Source organism: Bufo gargarizans, chromosome 9, assembly GCF_014858855.1.
Source record: "Bufo gargarizans isolate SCDJY-AF-19 chromosome 9, ASM1485885v1, whole genome shotgun sequence".
Lineage (NCBI taxonomy): Eukaryota > Metazoa > Chordata > Amphibia > Anura > Bufonidae > Bufo > Bufo gargarizans.
The window spans coordinates 175,571,447-175,598,430 of NC_058088.1; the positions used below are offsets into that span (position 1 = coordinate 175,571,447).

General features: G+C 42.7%; 1 protein-coding gene across 1 annotated transcript in view; it reads right to left on the reverse strand.

The window, feature by feature from the left end:
• Positions 1 to 26,427, reverse strand: part of BGN (biglycan) — a 54,898-nt gene extending 28,471 nt beyond the window's left edge. The window contains exons 1-2 of the mRNA XM_044269210.1: positions 26,110 to 26,427; positions 4,544 to 4,814 (exon numbers count right to left, since the gene is read on the reverse strand). Of these exons, the coding sequence (XP_044125145.1) occupies positions 4,544 to 4,799 (256 nt within the window). The 5' untranslated portion in view covers positions 4,800 to 4,814; positions 26,110 to 26,427. The remainder of the gene's footprint in view (positions 1 to 4,543; positions 4,815 to 26,109) is intronic.
• Positions 26,428 to 26,984: the final 557 nt, after the last annotated feature.

Genomic DNA, 26,984 nt, shown 5'->3' on the forward strand with positions numbered 1-26,984 from the left:
GTGAGCAAGGGGTTATGGCCACCACGTTCCCCAGACTTTTCCACATGCGATTTTAAAATTGGGAAGCTTAAAGTAGAAAGTGTCCGTTAACAATCCACATCCCCTGGAGGAACTCAAGGAGAACATCACAAACACTATCCGCAGCATCACAAGCAGTATCAGCCAACATAATCCGACCTGACCAAAGATGCAGAGACCTGAACGGGGACCATTTTCAGCATCTTTTGTGACTTAAGCTTAATTAAAAGAAAAACAATCCACTTGCTCGTTCATCTTGTCATACTATCCATGGAGACGGGCTACTCTTTCGTGGGCCACCCTGTATAATGGAATGGTTCAGATCAAAGCATATTCATGTGTTAGAATGGCCCATTCAAAGTCCAGGCCTAAATCCCTTTGAGAATTTGTGGCCAGAAAATTGACGCTCTCCATCCAATCTGACTGAGCTTGAGCTATTTTGCAAGGAAGAATGGGCAAAAATGTCAGCCTCTAGATGGCAAAGCTGGTAGAGACCTACCCCAAAAGACTTACCCCAAGACCCTAATATAGATATATATATATATTTAAACACTGCAGCCCAAAAAATTATGTTGTTGCCCAACAACCATTCAGATCACTGCACCCCCACCGTAATATGTCAAATCTGAACGATGGCTACATTCATCAACACCTCCATGTTTTGTGTGCACTAACTTTTATACATCGGTATGATTAGGCCTTGGTTTCCCCTGGCAACCAATCACAGAGCAGCTTTCATTTTTTCAGAGCAGTTTAAGAAATGAAAGTTGAGCTCGGATTGGCTGCTATGGTCACTCTCCTTCTTTACACACAAGCAGAGGCTTCCGTCCAGCAATGTTCCCGGTGACGTCACCGGCACTGATGGGCGGGATTTAGTGCTGCCCCAGCCGTTTTACAGGCGAGGGCAGTGCTAAAGCCTACCCATTAGTGCAGTGACGTCATTGGGTTCACTGTTAGGTGGAAGCCTCCGCCTAGCATTCCAGTATGCCAGCGCAGGGCAATGGCGAGCATCAGAGCAGGAAATGCCCCTATACTCATCTCAGAGGGGCTGCCTGGGTGAAAACGGGGATATGTCCGGCTTCAGCTCTGACAACCTCTTTAATTAATGTACAATGGTCATAAATCACGTGTGTCAAGCACAAGGCCTTGGTTTTTGTGACCCGCCAGTATGCAGGATTAGTGCCCCAGCATATATTTACAATCATATCCCAGCCACTCAGCAATCACGCCAACGCAGCTTCAACATAATTGCTGAGTGGCCGGAAGGTATTGCTGGGCGCCATTTTCTTTTTGTGCCCGCGTGGAGCAGGAGTGTTGAAGGAGGTAAATACAACAGGTAGCAGCAGGCTCTCTGGTGGCAATATGATGGCAGGCTTTGTAAGGGGCAATATGACAGCAGGATCTGTGGGCAAAATATTGCGGCAGGCTCTCTGGGAGCAATATGGCAGCATGTTCTCAGGGGACAATATGGCAGCTGGCTCTGTGGGGCTATATGACAGCAGGCTCTGTGGGGGCAATATGGCAGTATGTTCTAAGTGGCAATATGGTGGCAGGCTCTGTGGGGCAATATGACTGCAGGCTCTGTGGTGGGGCAATATGGCAGCATGTTCTCAGGGGACAATATGGCAGCTGGCTCTGTGGGGCTATATGACAGCAGGCTCTGTGGGGGCAATATGGCAGTAAGTTCTAAGTGGCAATATGGTGGCAGGCTCTGTGGGGCAATATGACTGCAGGCTCTGTGGGGCAATATGGTGGCATGTTCTCAGGGGGCAATATGGCAGCAGGCTTTCTTGGCGCAATATGGCGGCAGACATCCAGCCAGAAAACAAAATCGGTAAGTATTTTTTACAAACCTGTTTTGTGTTATTTAACTATATGTTATCATCAGCCTTATGGCTGCCTTCAACGGGCTTGTAACTGCGCCTAACTGGCATAGCAGAATTACTAAAGGCCCTTTGAAGACAACCATAGGACTGATGTGGCTCCTGGCAAAAATGAGTTTAGTAGGACTAGACATAGGGATAAGTAAATAATTTATTACACTCATCTAATTGTATCCTGTCCCAGGCGTGCTGCGCTGCTACATCCGCTGGCATAGCTCGACTGCTATAGGGGGTGCAAAGGTAGCAGTCAGACCTAGGCCTCAATTCCTCATTGGGTCTAAAGGCCCCTCAGCTATATAAGAACCAGTATGGTAGACATAGTTGGCAACAGTCCTTAAAGGGTATCTGTCAGCAGTTTTGTACCTATGACACTGGTTGACCTGTTACATGTGCACTCGGCAGCTGAAGGCATCTGTGTTGGTCCCATGTTCATATGTGCCCGCATTGCTGACAAAAAATATGTTTTAATATATGCAAATGAGCCCCTAGGAGCAACGGGGCCTTGCCTTTACACCTAGAGACTCAGCTCTCTCTGCGGCTGCCAAACCCCCTCCACTTTGATTGACAGAGCCAGTCATGATGATGTTTTCACTGTCTAGCCCTGTCAATCAAAGTGCATAGAACGCGGCAGTTGCAGAGAGAGCAGAGCCTTTAGGTGTAACGGCAACGCCCCCGTTGCTCCTAGAGGCTCATTTGCATATATTAAAACATCATTTTTCACAGCAATGCGGGCACATATGAAGATGGGACCAACACAGATGCTGCCAAGCGCACATGTAACAGGTCAGCCAGTGTCATAGGTACAAATCTGCTGACAGATGCCCTTTAAAGGGACATTCCCATCTCAGACAATGGGGACATATCTCTAGGATATGCCCCCATTGTCTGATAGGTGCAGGTGTCACCGCTGGGACTCACCTATCTCTAAAATTAAGTCAGCAAAGTGGTGGCCTGCAGTGCTGGGTCCGGTCACCAGCACTATTTTTGAAATCCCCATAAAAATGAATGGGAGCGCACCGCATTTGCGCAACCACCACTTCCATTCACTTCAATGGGGCCAGTGCTCGGCTATTATCGTCGGCCCCATATAAATTAATAGAAACCAGCCGCGCATGCGCAGTGCACCCTCCTTTACTGTGCCGGATGGGTTTACAAGATTGGTGCGGGTCCCAGAGGTGGGCATACTAGGCATAGTTGGCATAATTGCCAACAGTACTTAATTTCAAAGACAATCCCTGCAAATGCAACTGTCCCTGGATGTCAGTGGACGGGCGTATGTAAGCCCCCTGTGTAGGTTTGACATTATATGCCTTGAATTTACCAACAATAAAGTATAGCTAGGGGCCCTTTTAAGGATTTGCATTGGAGCCCTCAAGGAGTTACATATAGTCTTGAGGAGATGGGTCTAGAAGAACATAATTAATACAGTAATGATGTGAATAAGATTTTCTTTCCTATGTAAATAGATAGTAGACATCCATCAGAAAACCAGTTACTGTCTGCAGCCATGATACAAAACTGCCTAAAAGGAAAAACTGATATTGTGTTATGCATAAAGCAGAACCTCAGGGGTGGAGCACGACTGAAGGATTCAAAGAGAACCAATGAGAGAATCTCTGTCTCATGCACCGCCCCCAATGATCCAGGCATCACCAACACAGTGTATTCCTTTTGCCTGGAATTAGCTCTACAACATAGGTCCTCTAATAAATTAAATCCTTACTGTCTTGGTATAGTTACACATCTATCAAATTCAACCCTGGGATGGGAGAGGGCTTGGATGAAGGGAAGGGGGCTTGGATAAACTTTAGAAAATTGTTTACCCCTATTGATCCAAAGACAAGCAAAATAAACCCATAAGGCATAAACCAATCTAAAAAGTATTCCTTCCTGATCCCAAGCGACGATCGGACTGGACCAACATTTCTAATTTGCAATATAATTCTCTATTTAATCCAATATTATGTTTTACTGTTATATCACATTGTTTTTGACCATTTTGCTACATTGGGGGAGATTTATCAAAACTGGTGTACAGGAAAACTGGTTTAGTTGCCCATAGGAACCAATCACATGCCACCTTTCTTTTTCAAAAGGCACTCTGAAAATTAAAGGTGAAATCTGATTGGTTGGTAACTTTGCAACAGTTTTGATAAATCTCCTCCATAATTTTTTTCAAAATTCTGCTGGTGGCCCTTGGAAGGAGACAACTGTTTAACTCCTCCCCACCGTCAGACTCTAACACTGTATCTTTATATTCAGCTCCCACAATGCACTGCTCCCGGGTAACCCCCAAATCCGATGAAAATATTGTGTGATAAAGGGCACACGACCGTTTTACACAAATTTCGGATCCGGAAAACACGGATACCGGCCGTGGTTTTCCACGTTTTGCGGAAAAGACCAGTCCTATCCTTGTCCATAATGCGGACAATAATTGGACATGTTCTATTTTTTTGTGGAACGGGCATGCGGACATACGGACATGGAATGCACACAGAGTTATTTCCAATTGTTTTTGGCCCCTTTTAAAGTGAATGGTTCCACATACGGGCCACAAAAAAAAAAAAAAAGAACGGACAGATCGCTAACAGTCAGTATCAGTAAAAAGTTACTCTATGTGTTTAGAAATATAGACTCACCAAGGTCAGAGCACTGTACTACCCGAAGGTGGCACTGGCATCCAAATGGACATATATCCATAGGAGGCATAAAAGGGGGAAGAGTGGTAGGACCATCGACTTTAGGAGGTACAGTAAAACCTGACCCATCTTCATTTGCCTCGTCTTTCATCATTGTGAGTCCATCATCCATCGAAAAGTCCCAGAATCCTCTTTGTTCAAATGGCAGTGCATTGCAGAGGATCATCCAGGAACACAGGAGAAGTAATGTCTTCATTATTCCAGTGCTGACCTTAAAAGACAGAAGACAAGGATTGGTTAGTAAATATGATATCTGAATGGTTGTAGCTTTTATATACCACATACTTCATCTTCTATTTCTCTGCTCACTGCTTTCTGTTGACATACCAGATACCACAGAGGCAGACCATGAGGCTGCAGTAGAACCTTTGAAAGGTGGATCCAACCTTGGTTGGTCCCACCATTACCTTTGCTTTTAGGTAGCAAAAATTCTGTGCAAGACCTCGTTCTCCAAAAGGAATAGCACACAAAAGTGAGGCAAATTGGCCCAGAGGTCATAGAAAGATGATGTAGTGGGGTACAAATCATTGTATCTTCTGTCCTGGGTGGCAAAACCTAGTAACATAATGGTGGGGTTTTGATATTTTTTTTTTTTTTACAAGACTCCCTCTCTTCTACACTACTGTATAAAAATATCTTCGTATGATGATGTCCTCTACCTTGCAAAGACCCTTTTTTTTGGAAGCACGGTTCTTTTTGTGCATTTGCAGTTAATATCATGTTTTGAACCTTCATTGCATAACTCAGGTTCAACACTGATTCTTCCAAGAATTTTTATAGTTCTTATAATTGTTCCAGCCACAGAAAAAAAAATTAGGAAGAAATCAGGAAAAACAAAATTGATTGATATATTACGCCTAGATGTTCAAAAAATGTCTTCTACTTCTGTATACATCTATGGGGTGTTTGAGAAATGTATGTAGGAGCCTGGAGATATAGCGTAAGGGTCAGTGGGCATATCAAACCCCTTTGTGGCCATCAGAAATGTTGGAAGGTCGAAGAATCAATTATATGAACACAATGGTTATATTTTGCATAGGTACAATGGGATTAAAGAGGTTCTCTTCTTTGACTAATCCCTGCTTGTTAGAAGGGCCCCTTGACATAAAGTGGGAGATTTATCAAATGTCAAATGATGTCCAACCCCTGTATTGTGACTTTTTCAAGCCAGTATTATGGAGTGCCGAGCTTGATAAATTCTACCCTCCTAGGACCTCCAGGGATCAGCTGTAATCTCTGAGGAACGCCGGCAAAGAGTGTTTACCTTTTCTGCAACACCACCACAATGAAACATTAAGTATTGCAGACTGTCTACTCAAATGAATGAGCTGTCCATGTAATTCAGAACAGGACTGGTCTTTGTAAATGATATCCACTCTGTCCAAGAGATGAGGATCCTGAACAGAGGAACCCGTGAATTAACTTTAAATTATTAAAATAGTTTTTTTAAACTAAAAATGCCTTTACTTATACAAAATGGAACCTTATCTTAAATATCTTATCCCATCCTCCATCCTCAGAAAGGTATTGAAGCTCCATATCCTCAAACCTTCAAGATTGATCACATGTAGAAGTTCCAACCTAAGATCAGTAGCTCTAGGTATGGATAGTACAGTCCAAACCCAACATACTGACCAATAATCAGGTTTTGAAGACTATCGGACATCATTTTTAATAACCAGTGAAGAATCAAGGAAATTCATGGTCAGCCAGGCCTCCTCCACCAGAATCATTGGGTGTGAGACATCAGAATTGGAGTTCTTACCAACTGGAGGTCCTCACCACCTAATATCAAAAGTGGATGGGATCAACCAGGGCTGGGCATGGATGGTTTGCCAGTATGGTATGTATCTCTCTGTGGTAACTAAAAACCTCAAAAATGCCTACAGTATATCTTGTTCTCTGAAACAAGTAAAGGAATAGCAAGTCTGTGGTGTGACCATTGCATCAAATGACCATTCTGTAATAAAATGTCCAGCAAAAATAGCTGCAAAATTATAGCCTTTGACCAACAGCTAAATTCACAATTACAGGCAAAATCCAGAGAATGGCACCACGTTGTACTTCACTTCTCTTATATCATAAGCTGTATTTTCAGAATAATTTGTCACAAGTGGCCATAGACACACAGGTAACCACAGCAATCCCCCCATTGCCAACATCTAAATTTCCCATCTTCATACACCATGCAACAGCATTTGGGCCCAACCACTATAGAAAAGAAGGTGGCTGACCATCACCTTATTTCAGATAACTCCACACATTCAAAGACAATGTCCTTTAAAATAATAATAAAGGCAGCACTGGTCACCTACTAGATCCAGCATCTGGTTCTTGGCCATTTTTATTAAACAAGACAATGCTCTTTAAATTAATCTTGTGCGTGATTCTACAAAATCATATAGGGCAAGTATAAAAAGTTGGCAAGACCAAGCATATTGAAAGGGCAAAAAAAAGGACAAATGCACAAGGGCATCCTACCACTGAGGGACATCCACCACTCTCAGAATGATTCATAGCCGGGTCTAGCTACCAGTTTCTGATGTCCACATCGAAAACTTGAACCACAGCACTGACATCTCTATGCAGCAGGAGCCTTCCAGGGGAAGCAGCTCACAGAGCACCATGGCTCCAGGCAGTTTATAGACTGAGTATTATGAGGGGATCAGAACTGCCAGAAAGTCCAGTAACCAGTCTGAAGCCAGAGATCAGTACAGCAGAGAAAAAGAAAGCAAGGTATCCAAGTTTGCCTGCCGGTTTACCCTTAGCCTGCTGGAGCCAAGAGAAACATCTAGCATTGGATGACACAAGTTTATTCAAGTAAAAACTGTTGAACTTCACTAAGTCTGGACTGTACTTATTCCACCAACTACAGCTCTTTTGAATGCTATGGAGCCTAACCCTGGGGAGCAACAGTATCCAGGTAGGAGCACGGTGAGACAAACTATTAGGTCAACATCACAACTCGGCATTTCTAAAAACCTGGGACATGATCGGCTATGGGGGGCCGCTCGCTGCAGGTCCTCCCAACTTTCTCCAGTGGTAGATGAGGTTAGCTCATCAATATTAAAATCTTGAACAACCCTTTTAAGCAACTACCAGTTATCTCTTGCAGTAGCTTTTCTGCCTAGAGACCAAAAGGATCAGGCACTGAAATTCAACAAGCCGACATCATCTGTCAGGGGTGAGTTGGGAGGTCCCCATAAATATAAGATAGTTGGCCAGTCTCACCAAAATTAGCAGTTTTGGCTGACTTTTTTCTCATGTCCGTGGAGGGTCTCTTGTCTTTGGGACACTGAACTTGTAACTCGCCAGTTAGGTGAAGTAATTGCATGCACATTTGCAGACCTGGAGAAGACTAACTCGGGTTGCCAGTCTTATCGTACCCAAGGCCAACAGGCAATACATAAGTCAATGGTAGGTGTAACATACAAATCTGATAAACCAATAAACTAGGTAACAACTATAAGGCCTCATGCACACGACTGTTTGAGGTCCGCAAACCACGGATCCGCAAAAAACGCAAGCCGCCCCGTGTGCCTTCCGCAATTTGCAGAACGGAACAGGTGGCCATTGTAGAAATGCCTATCCTTGTCCGCAAAACGGACAAGAATAGGACATGTTCTATTTTTTTGCTGGGCTACGGAACGGAGCAACGGATGCGGACAGCACACGGAGTGCTGTCTGCATCTATTGGGGCCTCATTGAAGTGAATGGGTCCGCATACAAGCCGCAAAAACTGCGGCTCGGATGCGGACCAAAACAACGGTCGTGTGCATGAGGCCTAAGAATAACTTTTTCCAGGCACCCAAAAGGTGAATGTGGGAAACTTTAAGGCTAAATGTGCTATTCAATGCTGGATCAAAAATGGTCCTACTGAAGGTCTAGAAAAAGAGTTGGTTATTCATGGCTGGTCAATCTTCACTGAAATCAATGACAGACACACACGGTTGTTTCTCACACTGATTGCAATAAATATTGATGCAGATGCGTTACCAACCCTCCACTGGGAATGTGAAAGCAGACAGTGGTGGGTGCACAACACACACATACTGGTGGAATCAACCCTAAAAGGACAATGTCAATGTATATGTAGTCCTCAACCATCCAGATCTACTGGATTGTCATAGATCTTGATTTTCTTGGTTGGTTCAGTTTTTGCTTACTCTGGGAAATTACCCATAAGACCCCTGTAGATAGGGTTGCTGTTTTATTTCTGTTTTGCCTATCATGACCTTCCCACAGCATGGTTTATCTCAATTCATGAGCCAAACCCCAAGATACAGAAGGCTTATTTGATTTAATCTCTTACATTCTTGGCATGGTGCAGTACATCAACTCTTTTTGATTTTAGGGAGGCCTTTTACTATATAGCTTTGCAAGAACTAATCCTGGTTTCACGTTCCTCTACAGCTTTGTATACATAGGGACAGATCATACCGGCCATAATGTCATGCTGTTTGTTTGACTGTGCAGTAAAGCAGCTGCTGTTATTTATTGACTAAGCATTAGTTAAGAAATTGACTACCACCATGAAGGTAGGCTTCAGGCCTTCTCCAGGGCAGATGCTACAGCTGAGCTCAGATTTGAAGCCTGAAGCTTCTGGACCCAAATTCTAAAATCTGTAACAAGGCCACCCATCTACCATGTGCCATTTTATCATACTGGAGTCTTCTTATGTGGTAGAAGGGCTTTGCATGGTCTATAGATAGGTCCATAGATAGGTTCTGTGTGCCTACTAAACTCCATATAGATGCATCAGCTGAGCTCAGAGGTGTCTCTTGACTACTTTTTGCTCATCATTCACAGCAACCCAAATGTTACACCAATGATGAAATTCCAAGTTAATAGAGGGGCGGTCCTACATTCAAGACACTCATCTTGGGGGACTTTAAAAAAGTGAATCCCAAAATGGCCATACTATTAAATTATAAAAACTTATTCTATATGGTGAACACTGTAACAGAAAAAAAAAGTAAAAATAGCCGATTCTCCTTTTTTTTGTTTCACTTGCCAAATGTGTTGAATTAAAACAATACAAAATGCTATTAATAAAAAAAAAATTTAAATCATTGAAACATAAAAAAAAATTGGTGTAACTGTAATCGTACTGTCCCACAGGTTAAAGATAACATTTCACTTTTACTGCCTAGAGACCACCGTAAATAAAAAAATAAATTATAAAACAATGGTGGAATTTCATTTTTTTCCAATTCCACCCCACTAAAAATACAAGAAAAACTATATAAATGTGTTTATCGCTGTAATCGTACTGATCCTTAGAATGAAGATAACAGGTCAGTGTTACCACATAGGGAACACCGTAAAAACAAAACTATGGCGGAATTTTGTTTGTTTTCCGACTTCACCCCATTTGGAATTTTTTTCCAGCTTTCCACTAAATGGTATGCAATATAAAATGGTGCCATTAGAAACTGCAACTTGTCCTGCAAAGAACAACCCCTCGTATGGCTACGTGAACAGAAAAGTTGAAAAGTTATGGCCCTGGGAAAGCAGGTGGTAGTAAAAAAATTAAAAGCAAAAATGGGAAATTGCTTGGTCAGGAAGAGGTTAAATGGTTTACTATGGATAGGGAGTACACTATGGCGCATAGGGATGAAAAGGTTTTTCCAGGATTTTTTTTTACTGATGACCTATCCTCACTCCAATCCTACGATCAATTCAATCCTCTCCGCTCTCCTCTCCTGGGCTCTCTCACCCTGTGATAGATTTCATGAAATGGCATATCTGAAATCAAAGGAGAGGTAGCAAGGGGAAAATGAGGACCGATCCTCAGGAGGATAGGTCAACAGTATAAATATCTCAGAAAACCATTTTAACTTTACAGGCTTGATGTGCAGCGTCCATTTGTAAAAGGGTTTTAAAATGTGGTTTTACCATATGTGCATAGATTCATCCTGCAAAGGAGTTGATAGGCTGTAGCAAGCAGTTGCTAGGTGGGTCTGTGTCACCCTTCTGATAGGAACTTAGATTAAGCACAGAGTATTCGGTGCAGAGACAGTGTATACCTAGGCAGTGGAGGGAGCAGATGCAAAAAGAACGCAGCTCTTGATACAAAGCCAGCCAGAGAAGCAAACATGTAAGAGAAAAGTGGAGAAAGAGAGAGAAAGCCTAAAGAGCATTTCCGTGTTGGGAGGAGGGGTGGAAGAGTTACAGACTGTGGAGAAAATCTGTCTAAAAAGGACGTTAGAGACTCCATAGTAAAGTCTCTTGTCTGGGAGAAATGTCTTATGGAGCCTGGACATGCATTAGAGACAGACTGGCCCTCTCTATGAAGAAACTACACGTTGAAGAGGAAACTTGCAGCCCATAAACGGTCTTGCATGGGGGCCTCCCCATGGTTGCATTGCATAAAGTGAGAAGTGTTGTACCCCTATTTCTGGATGCTTATGCTAGAGCTATAAAATGTAGAGGGTGAATAACAATTTTCTTCAGAGAAAGAACTTGGCCTATCAGCTACCTTCGCATCAGTGAGAACTGTACAATCTGTGGAAAATTGTAAAATTGTGCAAAAACTAACTGTCTATGCTGCGTTAAGAACTGTGACTGCCGGTTAAGAACTGTTCCGTTGTTAACTTGGTGTTATCTTTGGCTGCATCACCACACTGTACCACCATCCCCCTCCATCTATGATCAGGGACTCTGCCTAGCAACTCAAAACCCACCAAGGGCACCTCAAACAACATCAGCCAGGAGAACCCCAAAGCCAGGGAACGCCCCGAAGGAAAGAAAAAGTGTGCCCTTTCCATTACTGCACTGCCAATGTGAGTCATTACTACCACCGCTTTTGCTACGATCACTCCGATCCTTTCCACTCTCCTCTCCTGGGCTCTCTCACCCTGTGATCGATTTCATGAAATGGAGTATCCGAAATCAAAAACGGTAGCAAGGGGAAAAAAAGAGGGTGATGGATAAGTGTAGTCAATTTCTATCACAAAGAAAAGTGGAGATCCATCTCCTAAGCTCATTCATTAAGACAACACTTTCTACATTCTATATTTGGTAGCTGCAGATAGAGGTGGCCCTAGTAATGCACAACAAAGTTAGTTGTAAGGGCCACATTGTTATACTATATGCCCAGAAGGGACCACAAGAGCACAGTCTGAAGGATGGTGAAATGAGCCATATTGACCGCAAAAACTGTGAAATGCGAATAGTGTGGCATCACTAAGGAGTAAGAATTCCCATTCTTCTAAATCTATGGGAGTATTTTTAGGGACACTTTTTTCTACTAGTGTCCGTGTATTTGGTTAGTCGAGCCATTAAAATTATACTTATTGAACATTGCCCAACATGACTGTCCCAAACTAAGATGCATTCCAACTTCCCCTTAACGCTCACCATATGCCTTATATTACCAGGTCCTGACCTCCTAATCCCAATTCCATACTCACATCATGGTTGCTAAATATGTGGCCCATGGGAACGTCCCAAACCCACCTGAAAACACCAACTTTTGGATGGGGCTTTCATAAACCTCACCCATTTTTCAGCCTGGGACAGCTGTGAATTTGTCAGGCCTGACTCTGTAAATTAGGGACAGTCTGTGCAAATTCCCTACTGCCCCCAGTCATGGCTCTCTAGATACTTTCAAGATGCTTTCCCACAATCAATAGCACCCACATAGTCTGCCCAAGGTGCCCCCTGTTTGCTACGTGCTGCAGTGCCCCCTAAAGAAATATTTGAAAGAGTGACCACCTTTTCAGAAGATAAGGCTTTATCTGCTATAGCCTTCATTTCGGGCCTGGTTTCTACCCCATGGCCTGTTTTTACTTTGTCAAGTTCTGGCTTACAGTATGGAGGGGTGTGGGTTTAGTTAACATAATCATTTTATGAAGCCCTCGGAGCAGCATTCTTTCATTCAGTCACAATTATGTTTCCTGGCTCTCCAGCTGTGAGCTTGATTCCTTCTTCATTTTCTGGTTTCTTTCAGCATAGCTTTGCTTACAATCCAGCCAGTGCCAAAGATAATAAATCTTCTAATCTCGTTCATTGGATTTTGTGTGTAATGTATGCAGAATGTGCACAGGAAGAACATGAATGTCCAAAAGTTAACCCCTGTCTGCTTTTTTTAGACAAACCATAGCTGGATGGGGGCAAAATGGACAACTGCCTAATGGTCGTCAATATGGAGACGCCTTCATCTTTACAATCACTCATACACAGATGGTTTGGTTAGAGGCCAACATCAGCGACTTTGGCCAAAAAGTATCTAATGAGTATCATAAGCTTCAATTAGCCATGCGTTATAGGACACAGTCACTGTGGCCTCCACCAACCTTGGCTCAGCCCTGAGAGAACCATATTGTGCTCCAACAAATACAATTAAATACACCAGTGAGCACCAAACTGGATTTTTGCTGGGTCACCTGTTCTAATGAATCTTAGATCCCTCTTCAACATGGTGATTGAAGGTAAGTAAGACCACATGGATTTATTCTAAGGTGGTAATACAGAGAACCATTTCATGTTACCAAAACCAAAAGGTCCCCATCTTAAATAGCTGCTCGTTCAGCCTATGGCTTCCAGCACACAACAGAGATAAGAGAGTAAAAGCCCCTTTACACTGGCCGAGAATCGGCCAGAAAATCACTAATAGGAGTTCGTAGGAACGCTCTTAAGCGATTATCTGCAGGAGTCAAGGTGCCGCCGTTTACCTGAATGAGCGGACATCAAAATTATTATTTGCCAGCAGCAGATCATGTATTCTAAACATGCTCTGCTGTCGGCAAAATATGATTCAGTATGGGGATAAGCAATGGCATTATAGATCACTACTCCCCATACTATGGAGGAGATCGCTGCAAGTATATGCAGTTGTCTCCTTCACTGACAATCGCCTGCTAAATTGTTCAGTGTAAATGGCCCTTAAAGGCTATGTACATCTTTCAGGGCAGTTTTTGTTTTATTATTGCATTGTACTCATTTTGAGCTAAAAATCATTTTTTTAATTGGTCTTTATTACAAATATGGAGCCCTTTTTTTTGTACAGGGCTGAGATGCAGCCTTTGGATTTTCTCTCTTTTCCGTCAGTTAGGGAGCTGACGGGCTCCTTATCTCTGCTCTCTGAAATTATAAACACTCATTACAGCTCAGTTCTTATCTTACTGATAAGAATGTGGCCTAAATAAAGTGACCTCTTAGTAAATTAGAGATAAGGGTTATTAGAGGACCAGCACAAAGTGAAAGTTAAAAGTACTATTCACATGACTAGACAAACAGTTAACCCTTTTTGACAGAACGGCTCAATATTTTTAATAAAGACCAATTGAAAAAAGGATGTTTAGCCCGAAATGATGTCAGAATCTGGAGATGAGTGGTGTTACATAGACCACAGACAATGCTCTTCCTGCAGCTACTGCCTCTGATTATTTTGGAGAAAATTATATCTCTTGTGCCAAGTGCTTATTGACTGACATAACGAAAAACGTGTAGCAAATGTCAAAAGGTGCTTCTATACATTACACGGTCAGCCAGCCCTGCCAGAATAGCAGATTCGTCTGACATTTATCTAATGTCTATGACCACCTTCAGTTCTGAAGACTGCAGAATTTTGAATTCAGCTCTGGAGTAAAAGGAATGCTGAGCCTCAGGATAGGTAGCATATAAGTAATCTCAGGTATTTACAAAGTTACTTACCTTTTACGTAGATTCATAGAGTGCATTTTGGGACGCTACAAGCGTACACAACCAACAAACACGACCTGTTCAGGCAGGAGGTTGGAAGTCCTGCTGAGTGTTAGGTTACAAGCCTTAAAAGCGCACATGGAGCCAGACAGATTGGATATATGTTATGATATTGGTATTTACAGTTTGACACATCCCAACGTGTTGCCTGCAGCTTCTGTGGAGTCCTGAGGTACAAATATTTCACAGTCGTTATCATTTCCTGGGTAGGTTCCTCCAAGTTCCTTGGCATTCTTGGAGAAACGAAAACTAATGGAGGAAATAGCATTCATTGCACTGAGCAGTACAGCAGAGTGGCTTTGTCCCCTACTGCTCCTTATCATCCTATTGTGTTTGTATAAGCTACTACCACTGACTTTGCAAACACAACTGAACTTTTCAAGGGTCAGATGATCTTTCTGCTTGGTGCAGTCCTGTATCTGCTGAGCTATGGGGTCTGAAAAAGATTCTAATCATCCAAATCATCCATATCAAACAAGGTAGAAAAGATAGTCCTTCTACCCGCACGACACGCATGGTGCAGGTGACCCAAAAAGTTCCATCATGTGGGAAAGTAGATTGTAGGAAAAGGGTTCCTAACAAGTTGTAGGTTGGTCCAAAATTCTCCGGGTGCAGGGGATGGCGGTTGGATGGACGGGTCCTGTAGCTGTTTTGGTAGAGCTTATTAGAGCTCACAAGACATGTTTCTGTGGTCTATTCTATTCCTCCATCAGAGGCTGATTAACTTGAAGCTACTAGGCCCCAATCCAAAGTGTATAAAAGAGACCCCTCAACTAGCATGTGCCATTTATAATACTGGTGTCTTCTTAAGTCAAAGAGGACTCCTGGACTCTCTTAGGCACCATAGCCTGAATACAACTGCAATCTCTGCACCCCATGTAACTTGTGCAATTGAAATCGTACACATAATAAGGTACAGTTTGGGACGTAGACTTTTATGAGTGCCATTTTATAGTCATGTACAACTCAAAACTTGTATAATAGGAGTGTGAATGATGCATTATTTAGGATCCATTCATGTTTATTACATGTCTATGGTGCTCCAGTCCTGTACCATTTACTCTAGCCAATGGGTTATCCCCATCATCGGAGCCCTCGATCACTACAATATGTCCTAATGTGGGTCAGTAGCAAGTAGCCAGACAAACCCTTTTAAAAAACCCTGCCTGGTGTAGACCAATAAATGCAGAATTAATAGACTATATTCACAAGTTGATGATAAGGCAGCCATAAAGATTAGATTAGGGTTCATCCAGGTTTTATTTATTTTTTTCCCCTGGCACCAAAAGTGTTTATCACCAACTCAACAAACTTATGTCCTCCATCAGTACTATCGCCAACCAAAACTGTCCATACATGTGGTTTTCCAGGACTTAGATATTGATAGACTATCCTCAAGATAGGAAATTATAGGGGTTGGCCCATCTCATTAATTGGGAGAATATCGCTAGGATATGCCCCCAGTGTCTGACAGGTGTGGGTCCCACCGCTGGGACCTGCACCTATATCTGGAATGGAGTCTGCATCTAGAACTGATCTTCATTCATCTTCATTTCCATAGAAGTGTCTAAAATAGCAGAGCAGCACACTCGCCTTTTTTCGGAAGTCCCATTGAAATAGATGGAAAGCATACTGCGCAAGCGCAGCCGCCGCTGCATTAATTTCTATGGGGCTGACGGAATTAGCCGAGCCAGGACTCTGCTATTTTCAGCAGTCGCATAGAAATTAATAGAGGGCAGATATTCATGCAAGGTCCGCTCCCCTTCACTTTGCGTGTCTCACCTTGGCTACTTCTGTCATTCCAATAGAAATGAATGCAAGGCGGTCGCCCACTCGTAGTCTGCTCTCCTTCAGTTTGCGGGCTCTGTTCTGGAGATAGGTGCGGGTCGCATAGGTGGGATATGCCCCAATGTATGAGATGGGCCAGCCCCTTTAATATAAATTTAGTGGGTGTCCAACACTCAGCACCCCCACCGATTGGCTGTTTTGGAAATTATAGCGTGGACAGTGCCAGAAGCACAAGGCTCTGTCCACTGTGTAGTGGCCATGTCGGGGTACTGCAGCTGTTGCTCCCATTCAAGACTTTCGTCCATTGGAGCCAAGTGCAAAAGTTTATGAGAAGTTTGGGAGAGATAGTGTATGATCAAAAGAATGTTTGGTCAACAGTTACCCAATTCAGATCATATTGGCTTAAAAATGGGCATGGTTTATAGAAAGCCATGGGTTTCCTGACGGCTTTGGAAAGGACATGAGAAATGATGCCCATTGACTTTTTGACTGTCATGATATGTCCTATGCTGAATGTTAACCACCAGCTACTGCAAATTTTTAACAAGCAGTTGTAGGATGAACCCAATGTGGGCAGAGGACACTAGATATCAGAAGGGGGCTAGGTTTTACTTTACCCATGACAAATATTCAGTTCACTGCCCTAGCCTTGAGTCTAAATTCTCTGTCTGGCTAGTTGATGTCATCTTTAGTGCCTAGCACTTGGAGCACATGCAGTGCCAAGTGGTAACCCCTAGCTATGATGTTATATGCTGTGTTCTACTATTGTTTGTAGTGTCATTAAAGGGGGTGTCCAGAATTTTTCAATTCATGGCCTATCCTCAGAATAGGCCATCACTATCTGATTCTTCGGGCTCCAACACCCGCACCCCTGCTGATCAGCTCTTTCAGGGTAGATCCAGCTACAACTTTGCTCCATCCACTGTGTAGTGGCTGGAGCTGGTTAGGTACAGTTGATAGGTAGGGGTAAGGGGTGTTGGACACCCACTGATCAGATGACTCACTGATCAGTGATGGCCAGTGACGGACTGCGGTTCCTTGAGCCCACCAGTGGAAATTATGCTCGGGGCCCAACCCCCATATCATGAATAAAGTCTAATAGATTTTGATACATAGACCCTAGTGGCAAGTTATTGCCTTAAAAGGCAGCTACCAATTGTCTTTTTTTCTCCTGGGTCTTTGGGGCCCACCATGGTATCAAGGACTGGTCCCAAAGGAGCATCCTCAAGTACTCTGGTGGGCCAGACCAATGTTGGTCATTGCCTATCCTAAAGATAGGCCATCAATTGTAAAATCCTAGACAACCCCAGGACAGTGATGGACAGTCAATAGCCCATTCTCTTGGTGACCTGAGTAGATATGAAGGTTTATCCTAAAATCCACTTGGTATAAATGTTTTTTGCATTATCATGAATGTCATCATCCTGATGTGATGTGCTAAAAATCTCCTGTGAGATGAAAATATACACTTCTTTCATAGTATAATCCTTTGATCGTGCTTGAACATGTTCTGCATAGTGGAGATGTACATCATGGTGAAACGACTATGGTGGCAGAGATTCCACACATATCAGTGGACTTACAAAGGTGTTCCCACTGCCAGCTATATACCCTCTTAGTCAGGAATACAGTCCTAGGCCAGGGACTCATTCAGTAATGGAACCAGTTCACACCGTATTTAAGTAGAGGTAGCGGGCGTGTATGTACCACAATGTCAGTTTTAGGACAAAGCCAAATTAAGTCAGTGAAGACCTTCAAAGTGAGAGCCCTATGTATGAAACACTGTAAGGTGCAGGTGACAATTAGACTTAGGCCTCTTGCACACGATCGTATGCCCTCCGAGACATATGGTCCGTGAGCGGGCCAAATGTCCCGGAGCGGCATTGATGGTGCACACGGGAGCGCACAGCATCATAGATTACAATGATGCTGTGCACGTCGGGCCGCCCGCGGGACTATTGTCCCGCACTCATAAGATCATGTGAGTGCGTGACAATAGTTCTGGGCGGTAGGTGCGATTAACTATTTAGACTTAAAGGGATTCTGTCACCAGGTTTGGGGCTATAGAGATACGGACATGCACGGCTAGATCGCCGCTAGCATGTCCGCAATATATGTGTCCTATAGGGCTGTGTGGTTTTAATTTCTTTAAAAAAGGATTTTATAGATATGGAAATGAGTGTTAAATGTGTCCAAGGGGCTGTACTAAGCTTACTTGTGCCCAGCCGTGCCCAGCCACGCCTGCCTGTGAAGGAGCCCAGCACAGCCTATGTCTCCTCCTTTCATCAACTATAGATAGCCGTAATCTCGCGATGCGCAAGCTCGCTCATGCGCAGTGCCAGTATAGTGTTTCTTCCCTGTGCTGGCATCAGCCTCAGGGAAATAACTGTGCATGCGCAAGCTCGCGCATCGCGAGATTACGGCTATCTATAGTTGATGAAAGGAGGAGACATAGGCAGTGCTGGGCTCCTTCACAGGCGGGCGCGGCTGGGCACGGCTGGGCACAAGTAAGGTTAGTACAGCCCCTTGGACACATTTAACACTCATTTACATATCTATAGAATCCTTTTTTAAAGAAATTAAAACCACACAGCCCTATAGGACACATATATTGCGGACATGCTAGCGGCGATCTAGCCGTGCATGTCCGTATCTCTATAGCCCCAAACCTGGTGACAGAATCCCTTTAAGGGCCTTTCACATGGACTGATTCTCGGTCAGATGATCGCTAACAAGCATTCATAGGAATGCTCGTTAGTGATTATCTGGTGGTTTGAACACTCATTAGCGATTATCTGGCAGTGTGAACTCTAATTGCCTGTGTAAAGGGATGTTTAGACAATTAGGCAGTAGTTGCAATTAACTACTGGAGAGCGTGCAGCAAGCAAAGTATAAAAATACAACAGGCACAGCACCCACTTGTATATAACTGGTTTCAAAATAAGGATTTAAAGGGGTTGTCCCACAAAAAATATTCTAAATTTTTTAAACCAGCACCTGGATCTGAATACTTTTGTAATTGCATGTAATTAAAAATTTTGCATAGCCACTGAGTTATTCAATAAAATGTATCTGTACAGTGCCACCTGCTGGTTGTTTCTTTTCTTATTTCTTTGTCCTGCTCACTGAGATAGCCGCACATGCTCAGTTCCATCCTTCAACTGTGATAGGGAGAGCATGGACACGCCCCCCTGAGCTGTGATAGGGAGAGCATGGACACGCCTCCTGAGCTTCGGCAGAGAAGACACTCCCCTTGAGCGGTCAGCTTGATATAAATGTAACTAAACAGTTAATGGGAAGATCTCTCTGGGATCTTCGACTTTTCAATGTCATTGGAACTTTTGCAGTCACAATTGGCATTATACACTGCCCTTGCCAATTTTACAAAAAGGTGGTGTGGTGAGGGCAGAGTGTGGACAGGGCCATAGGCCATCATCAATATTTACACCAGATGCTGGGAAAAAATTACCAAAATCTACCGCAGCTCCGAGCCGGAATGCTGGAGAAGCCATGTAATTTATTTAAGAAAGCTATAATTATATATTCCCAGCCACCACCTCTACCACCCAGAGGTACCTGTGAAAAAAGCCTCCCACCGCTCCATTCAAGCATGATGAGCCAGGGCTGTCTTCACTGGACTTCCTGTCCCTGTCTGTCAACTTCCTGCATGGACAAAGTCACGTGGACTGCTGGAGCCATTGACTGGCCTTAGCTGTGACGTGTCCCCAAGCGTCACTTTACCCAGCAGTAACGTGGCTCTTGGGGACACATCACCATTGAGGCCAGTCATTGGCTGCACATGTGACCCATCCATGCAGGAAGTTGACAGACAGGGACAGGAAGTCCAGTGAAGACAGCCCTGGCTCATCATGCTTGAATGGAGCGGGGGGAGGCTTTTTTCACAGGTACCTCTGGGTGGTAAAGGTGGTGGTGGGGAAATAACTTATTTTAAAAATCCTGGACAGCCCCTTTAAGTAAGCTGTTGTGACATCACAGGTGTATTTCACTCAAGTATCTTGTTGTGACATCACAATTATGTGTCCCTGAGGTAACAGCTGTGACATTACCACTATGTTTCCTTCAGGTAACTGCTGTGACATCACAGCTATGCTTTCTTCAGGAAACAGCTGTGACATCACAACTATATTTCCTTCATGTAACTGCTGTAACATCACAGCTATGCTTTCTTCAGGAAACAGCTGTGACATCACCACTATATTTCCTTCATGTAACTGCTGTGACATCACAACTATGCTTCCTTCAGGAAACAGCTGTGTCATCACCACTATATTTCCTTCATGTACCAGCTGTGACATCACCACTATGTTTCATACAGGTAACAGCTGTGACATCACCACTATGTTTCTTACAGGTAACAGCTGTGACATCACAACTATGCTTTCTTCAGGAAACAGCTGTGTCATCACCACTATATTTCCTTCATGTAACTGCTGTGACATCACAACTCTGCTTCCTTCAGGTAACAGCTGTGACATCACCACTATGTTTCTTACAGGTAACAGCTGTGACATCACCACTATGTTTCTTTCATGTAACAGCTGTGACATCACCACTATGTTTCTTACAGGTAACAGCTGTGACATCATCACTATGTTTCTTACAGGTAACAGCTGTGACATCACCACTATGTTTCTTTCATGTAACAGCTGTGACATCACCACTATATTTCCTTCATATAACAGCTGTGACATCATCACTATGTTTCTTACAGGTAACAGCTGTGACATCACCACTATGTTTCTTACAGGTAACAGCTGTGACATCATCACTATGTTTCTTACAGGTAACAGCTGTGACATCACCACTATGTTTCTTTCATGTAACAGCTGTGACATCACCACTATGTTTCTTACAGGTAACAGCTGTGACATCACCACTATATTTCCTTCATATAACAGCTGTGACATCACCACTATATTTCCTTCATATAACAGCTGTGACATCACCACTACAGTATGTTTCCTTCAGGCAACAGCTGTGACATCACCACTACAGTATGTTTCCTTCAGGCAACAGCTGTGACATCACCACTATGTTTCTTACAGGTAACAGCTGTGACATCACCACTATATTTCCTTCATATAACAGCTGTGACATCATCACTATGTTTCTTACAGGTAACAGCTGTGACATCACCACTATATTTCCTTCATATAACAGCTGTGACATCATCACTATGTTTCTTACAGGTAACAGCTGTGACATCACCACTATATTTCCTTCATATAACAGCTGTGACATCACTACTATATTTCCTTCATATAACAGCTGTGACATCACCACTACAGTATGTTTCCTTCAGGCAACAGCTGTGACATCACCACTATGTTCCCTTCATGTAACAGCTGTGACATCACCACTATGTTTCCCTCAGCCAGTTAAGCTGCTATGACATCACAACTAGTAAGGAAATACACCCATTCCAATCCACGTCTCATAGTTATTGCTAGATTGGTACGCCAATAAAGGTTTTTTTTTTTTTTTTTGCACAGCCATTAATAAAGGCATCTATGCCATGTCTAGTACCCCACTGTCAAATTAGTAGTTGGACATCTAGGAGTCCATACTCCTCTTGCATGGGGGCCCACTTGTGTTGTGTTGGTGTTTGCCCTGCTACAGGCTACATATAAACCCATTCTAACATAGTTGGACTGAAGTTTACACTGATGGGTGCGACAACCCGAACTTTGAAATTCTCCATTTAAATAAAGAATGTGAGTCTAGCCCATTATACTGAACCAATCACAGTCATATTTTGGCTTTTTAACCCTCATAAATGGGAAACTACATTCCACGTGCTTCTTTGTTTAGTCTTCCAGTTTACTCCACCTTTAGTATATCTGCTACATTTATGTAGATATAAAACATTCAGAGCACTTTTCTGAACATATTCCATAAAGAGTATTGTACATAAAGGGTTTGCCCAGGATTTTACTATTAATGGGGTAACTCCAGGACAGGCCATCAATATCTGATCATCGGGATCCACCCACCCACCACTGATCAGCTGTTTCAAGGCAGCTTCAGTGCCAGTAGTCAGAGCCAAAACAGCTCCATCCATTGTGTAGTGGACAGAGCTGGTTACTGCAAGGCTGCTCTTATTTACTTCAATGGTGAGACATAAGAACTTGGCACCTAATGGTGTTGATGAAGGTGGGACCAATAAACGCTATGCACAGCAACATCTCCTGGGGACTATAGGAAGTGCCATTGCAAATGTATTGCAGGGTTGCCAAGCATCCGTAAACTCCACACAATCCATAATAATGGGGCAATTTATCTTTGATAAATTGTCTTTGATTTTTGAATGCTGGAGAAGCTTGTGTAGGCTACATTGACTACATCAATGGCTTTAAAGTTATGCAGAAAAAAAAATAAGATTGGTAACCTTGGTGCATGGTGGAGACATTGATCTTGGTTCTTGGACCACCACTGATTTCTAGAATGAGTGCCATATGATATAGAAAAAAATACCTAAGAAACCAGATACCAACACTAGTAGGATGTGAACAAACTAGTGCTGAGATAACAGTCGTACCTGACCCCTCTGCCTCATGAGAAGACACCATTATTATAAATGGCTCTTGTTAGATGGGTGACCTTGTTGCATTTTTTCCATGAGGGCCTGTGAACTTCAAACTATTTGTCCAGTCAAGGAAGCCCAACAGGTATCACTACACCAAGTGAGGAGACTGGTACTGTAAATGATGTACAGCTGTTGGGGTCCCAATTGTAGGTTTTGCATTGGAACCCAGGAGCTACAACTCACACCTCTGAACATGACTATTCCATCTGCACCAGTGGTCACTTAAGATGCATGGAGGCTGCTACTAGACAGGGGTTCTCATTTCCACAACTTATAGGGTTCTCAGTGATAGATCCACCTCATTCTCCAGAACTTCCAAGATTCAAAGGCAGACACAAAATTAAAAACCTGAAATTCTACACGACCACTGAAAATGGACCTGAGCATAGGTGGACAACAACCGGTGAATGTGGTAATCTAGAAGATCTTGGTATTACTAAGGTTCTTCATGTTTATATTACATACGGACCTATATAGGATCATATTATATTATTGTTTGTTTTAGTAGGTAAGGCTCCATATGTCTGGGCGCGTCTCTATAATGTTTAAGACTTCTATGATATAATACTAAAGTTGACATTCCAGACCCCCCAGGGTGCATGAAATTGGGCACGTCTGTCTTATTTTGCTTTCTCTTAAGTCACCCTAAGTCTGAGACAGCAGCTTTTGCCTCTCCTAGACTGAGCATTTTCCATTCTTGTAGCCAAAAGAACCCTTTTTTCCCAGCGCACATTAAGGTTATAAAATCACATATGCCTAATCCTCTGACTATAGGGAATTTTCCATACCGCTCTCAGTTCAACCATGATATCTCCTTATCATGAATGCTTGGATGTCAACATTCTCATCTTTCCAAGAAATTAGTTGAGTGTTGTGTAACAGAGATGCTTGCAAGATGATACTTGTAGATCTCAATTGTAATGTAAGTTTTTCAAGATCATGCCATTGTTTTAAAACTCTAGGCAAAAAGTTTATCATTTGCATCAACTGGCCCAACAGAATACCAGAGGATCCTCTTGGTGGCCCAGGCTCTCACACCATAAAGGATCCCAAAGGTCCAGCAGAAGGCAACCTTATTTAACGCTGAATTTGTAGCCATATGTAGTCATATGCCACTAGGGTCTATTTCTTATGGGGTGATTCGCAAATAACCTATTTGACCTTATCAATGATATATCCTGTGTGTACAATGATAACACCAAAGATTAAAAGCAGCTGTTCATATGTTCTATATCAGGGATGCTCAACCGGCAGCCCTCCAGCTGTTGTAAAACTACAACTCCCACTATGCCCTGCTGTAGTCTGATAGCTGTAAGCTGTTCGGGTATGCTGGACCTTTGGGATCCTTTATGGTGTGAGAGCCTGGACCACCAAGAGGATCCTCTAGTATTCTGTTAAGCCAGTTGACCCTGATGCCAATGATAAACTTCTTGCCTAGAGTTTTGAAGCAATGGCATGATCTTGAAGAAATTACATTGCCTAGTTCTATATAGATGGAGAATGGAGCCTCAGATTTATTTCCTCCAGTGAGCCCCAAGAACCTCAGTCCAACACTCAGTGCTGGAGTCCAGGAATGGGGAGTTATTGGAGATCCTCCTGGTCCACTTTCTCCATATCATGATCAAGTGCCACTTTCAGGATCTAACTGGTCATCTGACCCTTTGATAACCAGCAGAGAGCATATACCCAGTAGATGATAACCACACAGTCAAGTCTTGATCTGGAGGCATCTGACCAAGACAACCCTGCAGATGACAAGACTCTAGGTAGATAAGATTTCTTAGGGTAGGAGATGGTCCTTAACTTAGGCAAAAATTGTTTTCTAGTTTTCTTTGACAAGTTGACTCTACATAAATTGGCCTTGGTGCATTATCCTCGCTTGAATGGTCTTCCGACTTCAGACAAATGTCCTCCGTAAAAGATCTGGACCTCCTTAACAAATCTAGAATATTATATTGACTCTGAAGTGAAAAAACTCTTACGTCACTTATAGTCTCAAATCAGTATTTACAATGGCTAGAAGTGATTTAAACAGGAAATATCTTTTAGACAGCGGTTTATGGGCTGTGGTTGTAGCAATGACATGAACAATATGGGGTTTCAGGCTCTTACTCACAAGGGGTGGAGGTTCGGAAAATTCAGACCTCCCAGAAGGAGGCTGTCTGATATAATATGACCATAAAACTTCACAAAGTATTTTATATTTTGTGTTACCGTCATAATATAATAAATATAATAGGCAATTGGGAAATCAAAAATTTAGGTCACCTCTGGTGCTGATGGAAGAAGAAACCATAAAGGGATGTCATACGGTACTACTAAGGGTGTGTGATCATAGGTGGAACCAGCGGTAAAAGAAAAGCATCTAAGATTCTAGTATACTGTTGCACACAACATATGGTTCTGTCATTGGCAACATTAGACGAAAGTTGGGCTGATTTTGCCCATCTTGGCCAACCAAGTGAGATCTGGGAAAGAGTAACTGGGGTCCCCTCTTTGCTGGACTTTTGGATCACTTTTGAAATAGCATACACCCTTCAGATCACAATGCAACAACCTACTGTTTGTCTTAAATAAAAAGACTGGGTGCAAGTTATATCTTTAAAAAAGGCAGTTCCATAAAATTTAACCCCCTACTTAAGATTATAAAAAGTAGTGAATGAAGCATTATAAATAAAGGTATTTAGAAAGAGCACATGACAATGCTCAAACTTTGTCATATCTATCCCCTAGCATTGTGGTCAAACATTCATGTGGCAATAGTCCAGGAGATTTGCAGGTCCATATTAGATAGTATAAGAGCTTCATACTCAAATCAAATAATGTGAATTGTACAAGAATGGAGAATTCTTTTAAATCCTGATGTAAGTATAAACTGAATGAACCAAGTCCTGAGCAGCTGGCACAGAGTCCTGTGGGTACATCATCTGTCCTCCTAACGAAAAACCTCTATACGCATCAAATCTTTTGTGAGATCCTGTGGTTTCTCTGCTGGTGGTTACTGGAAGCTCTCTAATTGTCAGTACATCCTGCGCACTTCCACTGTCTCATTCATACACTTCAGAAGTTCCTCTTTTCAGAAAACTGCCAGTTCTACCCTCCCTCACAACAATGTACCACATCAAACCATTCTGCATACCAATGAAGAGCACTCTGCTGACTGCAACTGTGACTTGCTCTACCATTTCCCTAGAAAATATTAAAATCTTAATTCTTTGATCAAAAACTTTTTTCTAAACAAAAATTATATTTTTGGATAACTAGAAAGTAGATCTAACAATAAAACTAACAATGTTCTGTAATTATTTAGAAATTGAATGACAAAATCAAGAAAAACAAATATAGGTCCACCTCCTAGAGAAGGTTTAGATATTAGACTTCAATCAAGAGCGTTCTACCTTACCTTGTCCTCTTTCTTCTTATTTCAAATATCGTTTTCTTTCCGGTGATACAATTTTAAATGCAGTGTTAAGTTTCCAAAAAGACTTGTCCCTGTCCCCAGAGGAGTTTATTGTTCTTCAACCCTTTGCTTCTTGACTTTCAATTCTTGTGTTGAAGAAGGAGGCTCCCACCCTGCTGCCCCCCTTAGTCTGACTGACTGGACTGGTGCTGCTAGCTGCAGGGTTTTGTGTGTGAGGTTTAAAGATGTAATTTCCTTGCAGACAGCGGAGCACTCAATGCTCGGATTGCATCTACCTCCTCCTCCCCTCTCGAAAGACATAATACATGTAAACGACTTGAAGTTTCAGTGACATGTGGCTTTTATCATCCCACCTGCCAAAAAAATAAAAATTTAAAAAAATCCCTCATCGACTGCTCCATCTTCCACCAAATGTTTTTCCACAATGAAAAATATCCTAAGGGGAAAAAAAACTGAAACCAATCCCATGTTTGTTTTGCTTTGATTATAGTGAGTGGCAGGCTGTTTACATTGTCTACTCAGAGGCTACGTAATGGGGTCTGTTCATAGATGGCGCCGAGACTTTAAACACGTGTGGGCCAATGCTGTTGTGATATGGTCCTTCTTCCAGTAAGGACCATCCCCCTTTTTAAATTGTAGTCCCCCTTAATCGTTGGCTTCATAAGATAATACCCTTAATGCCATCTGGGGATTTACTGGTGCTGTCAACGTAGGAAAAGTGCCCAACTGAGAAAATTTAAGTGGGCACAACTTGGCGGAATCAGATTCAGTGAAGTAGGCACAACGTGATGGATTTAGACCAACGTGATGTGGATGAGAGTCACCTTGAGCTGTAGGGTTCTCTCTGGTTCCTCCAA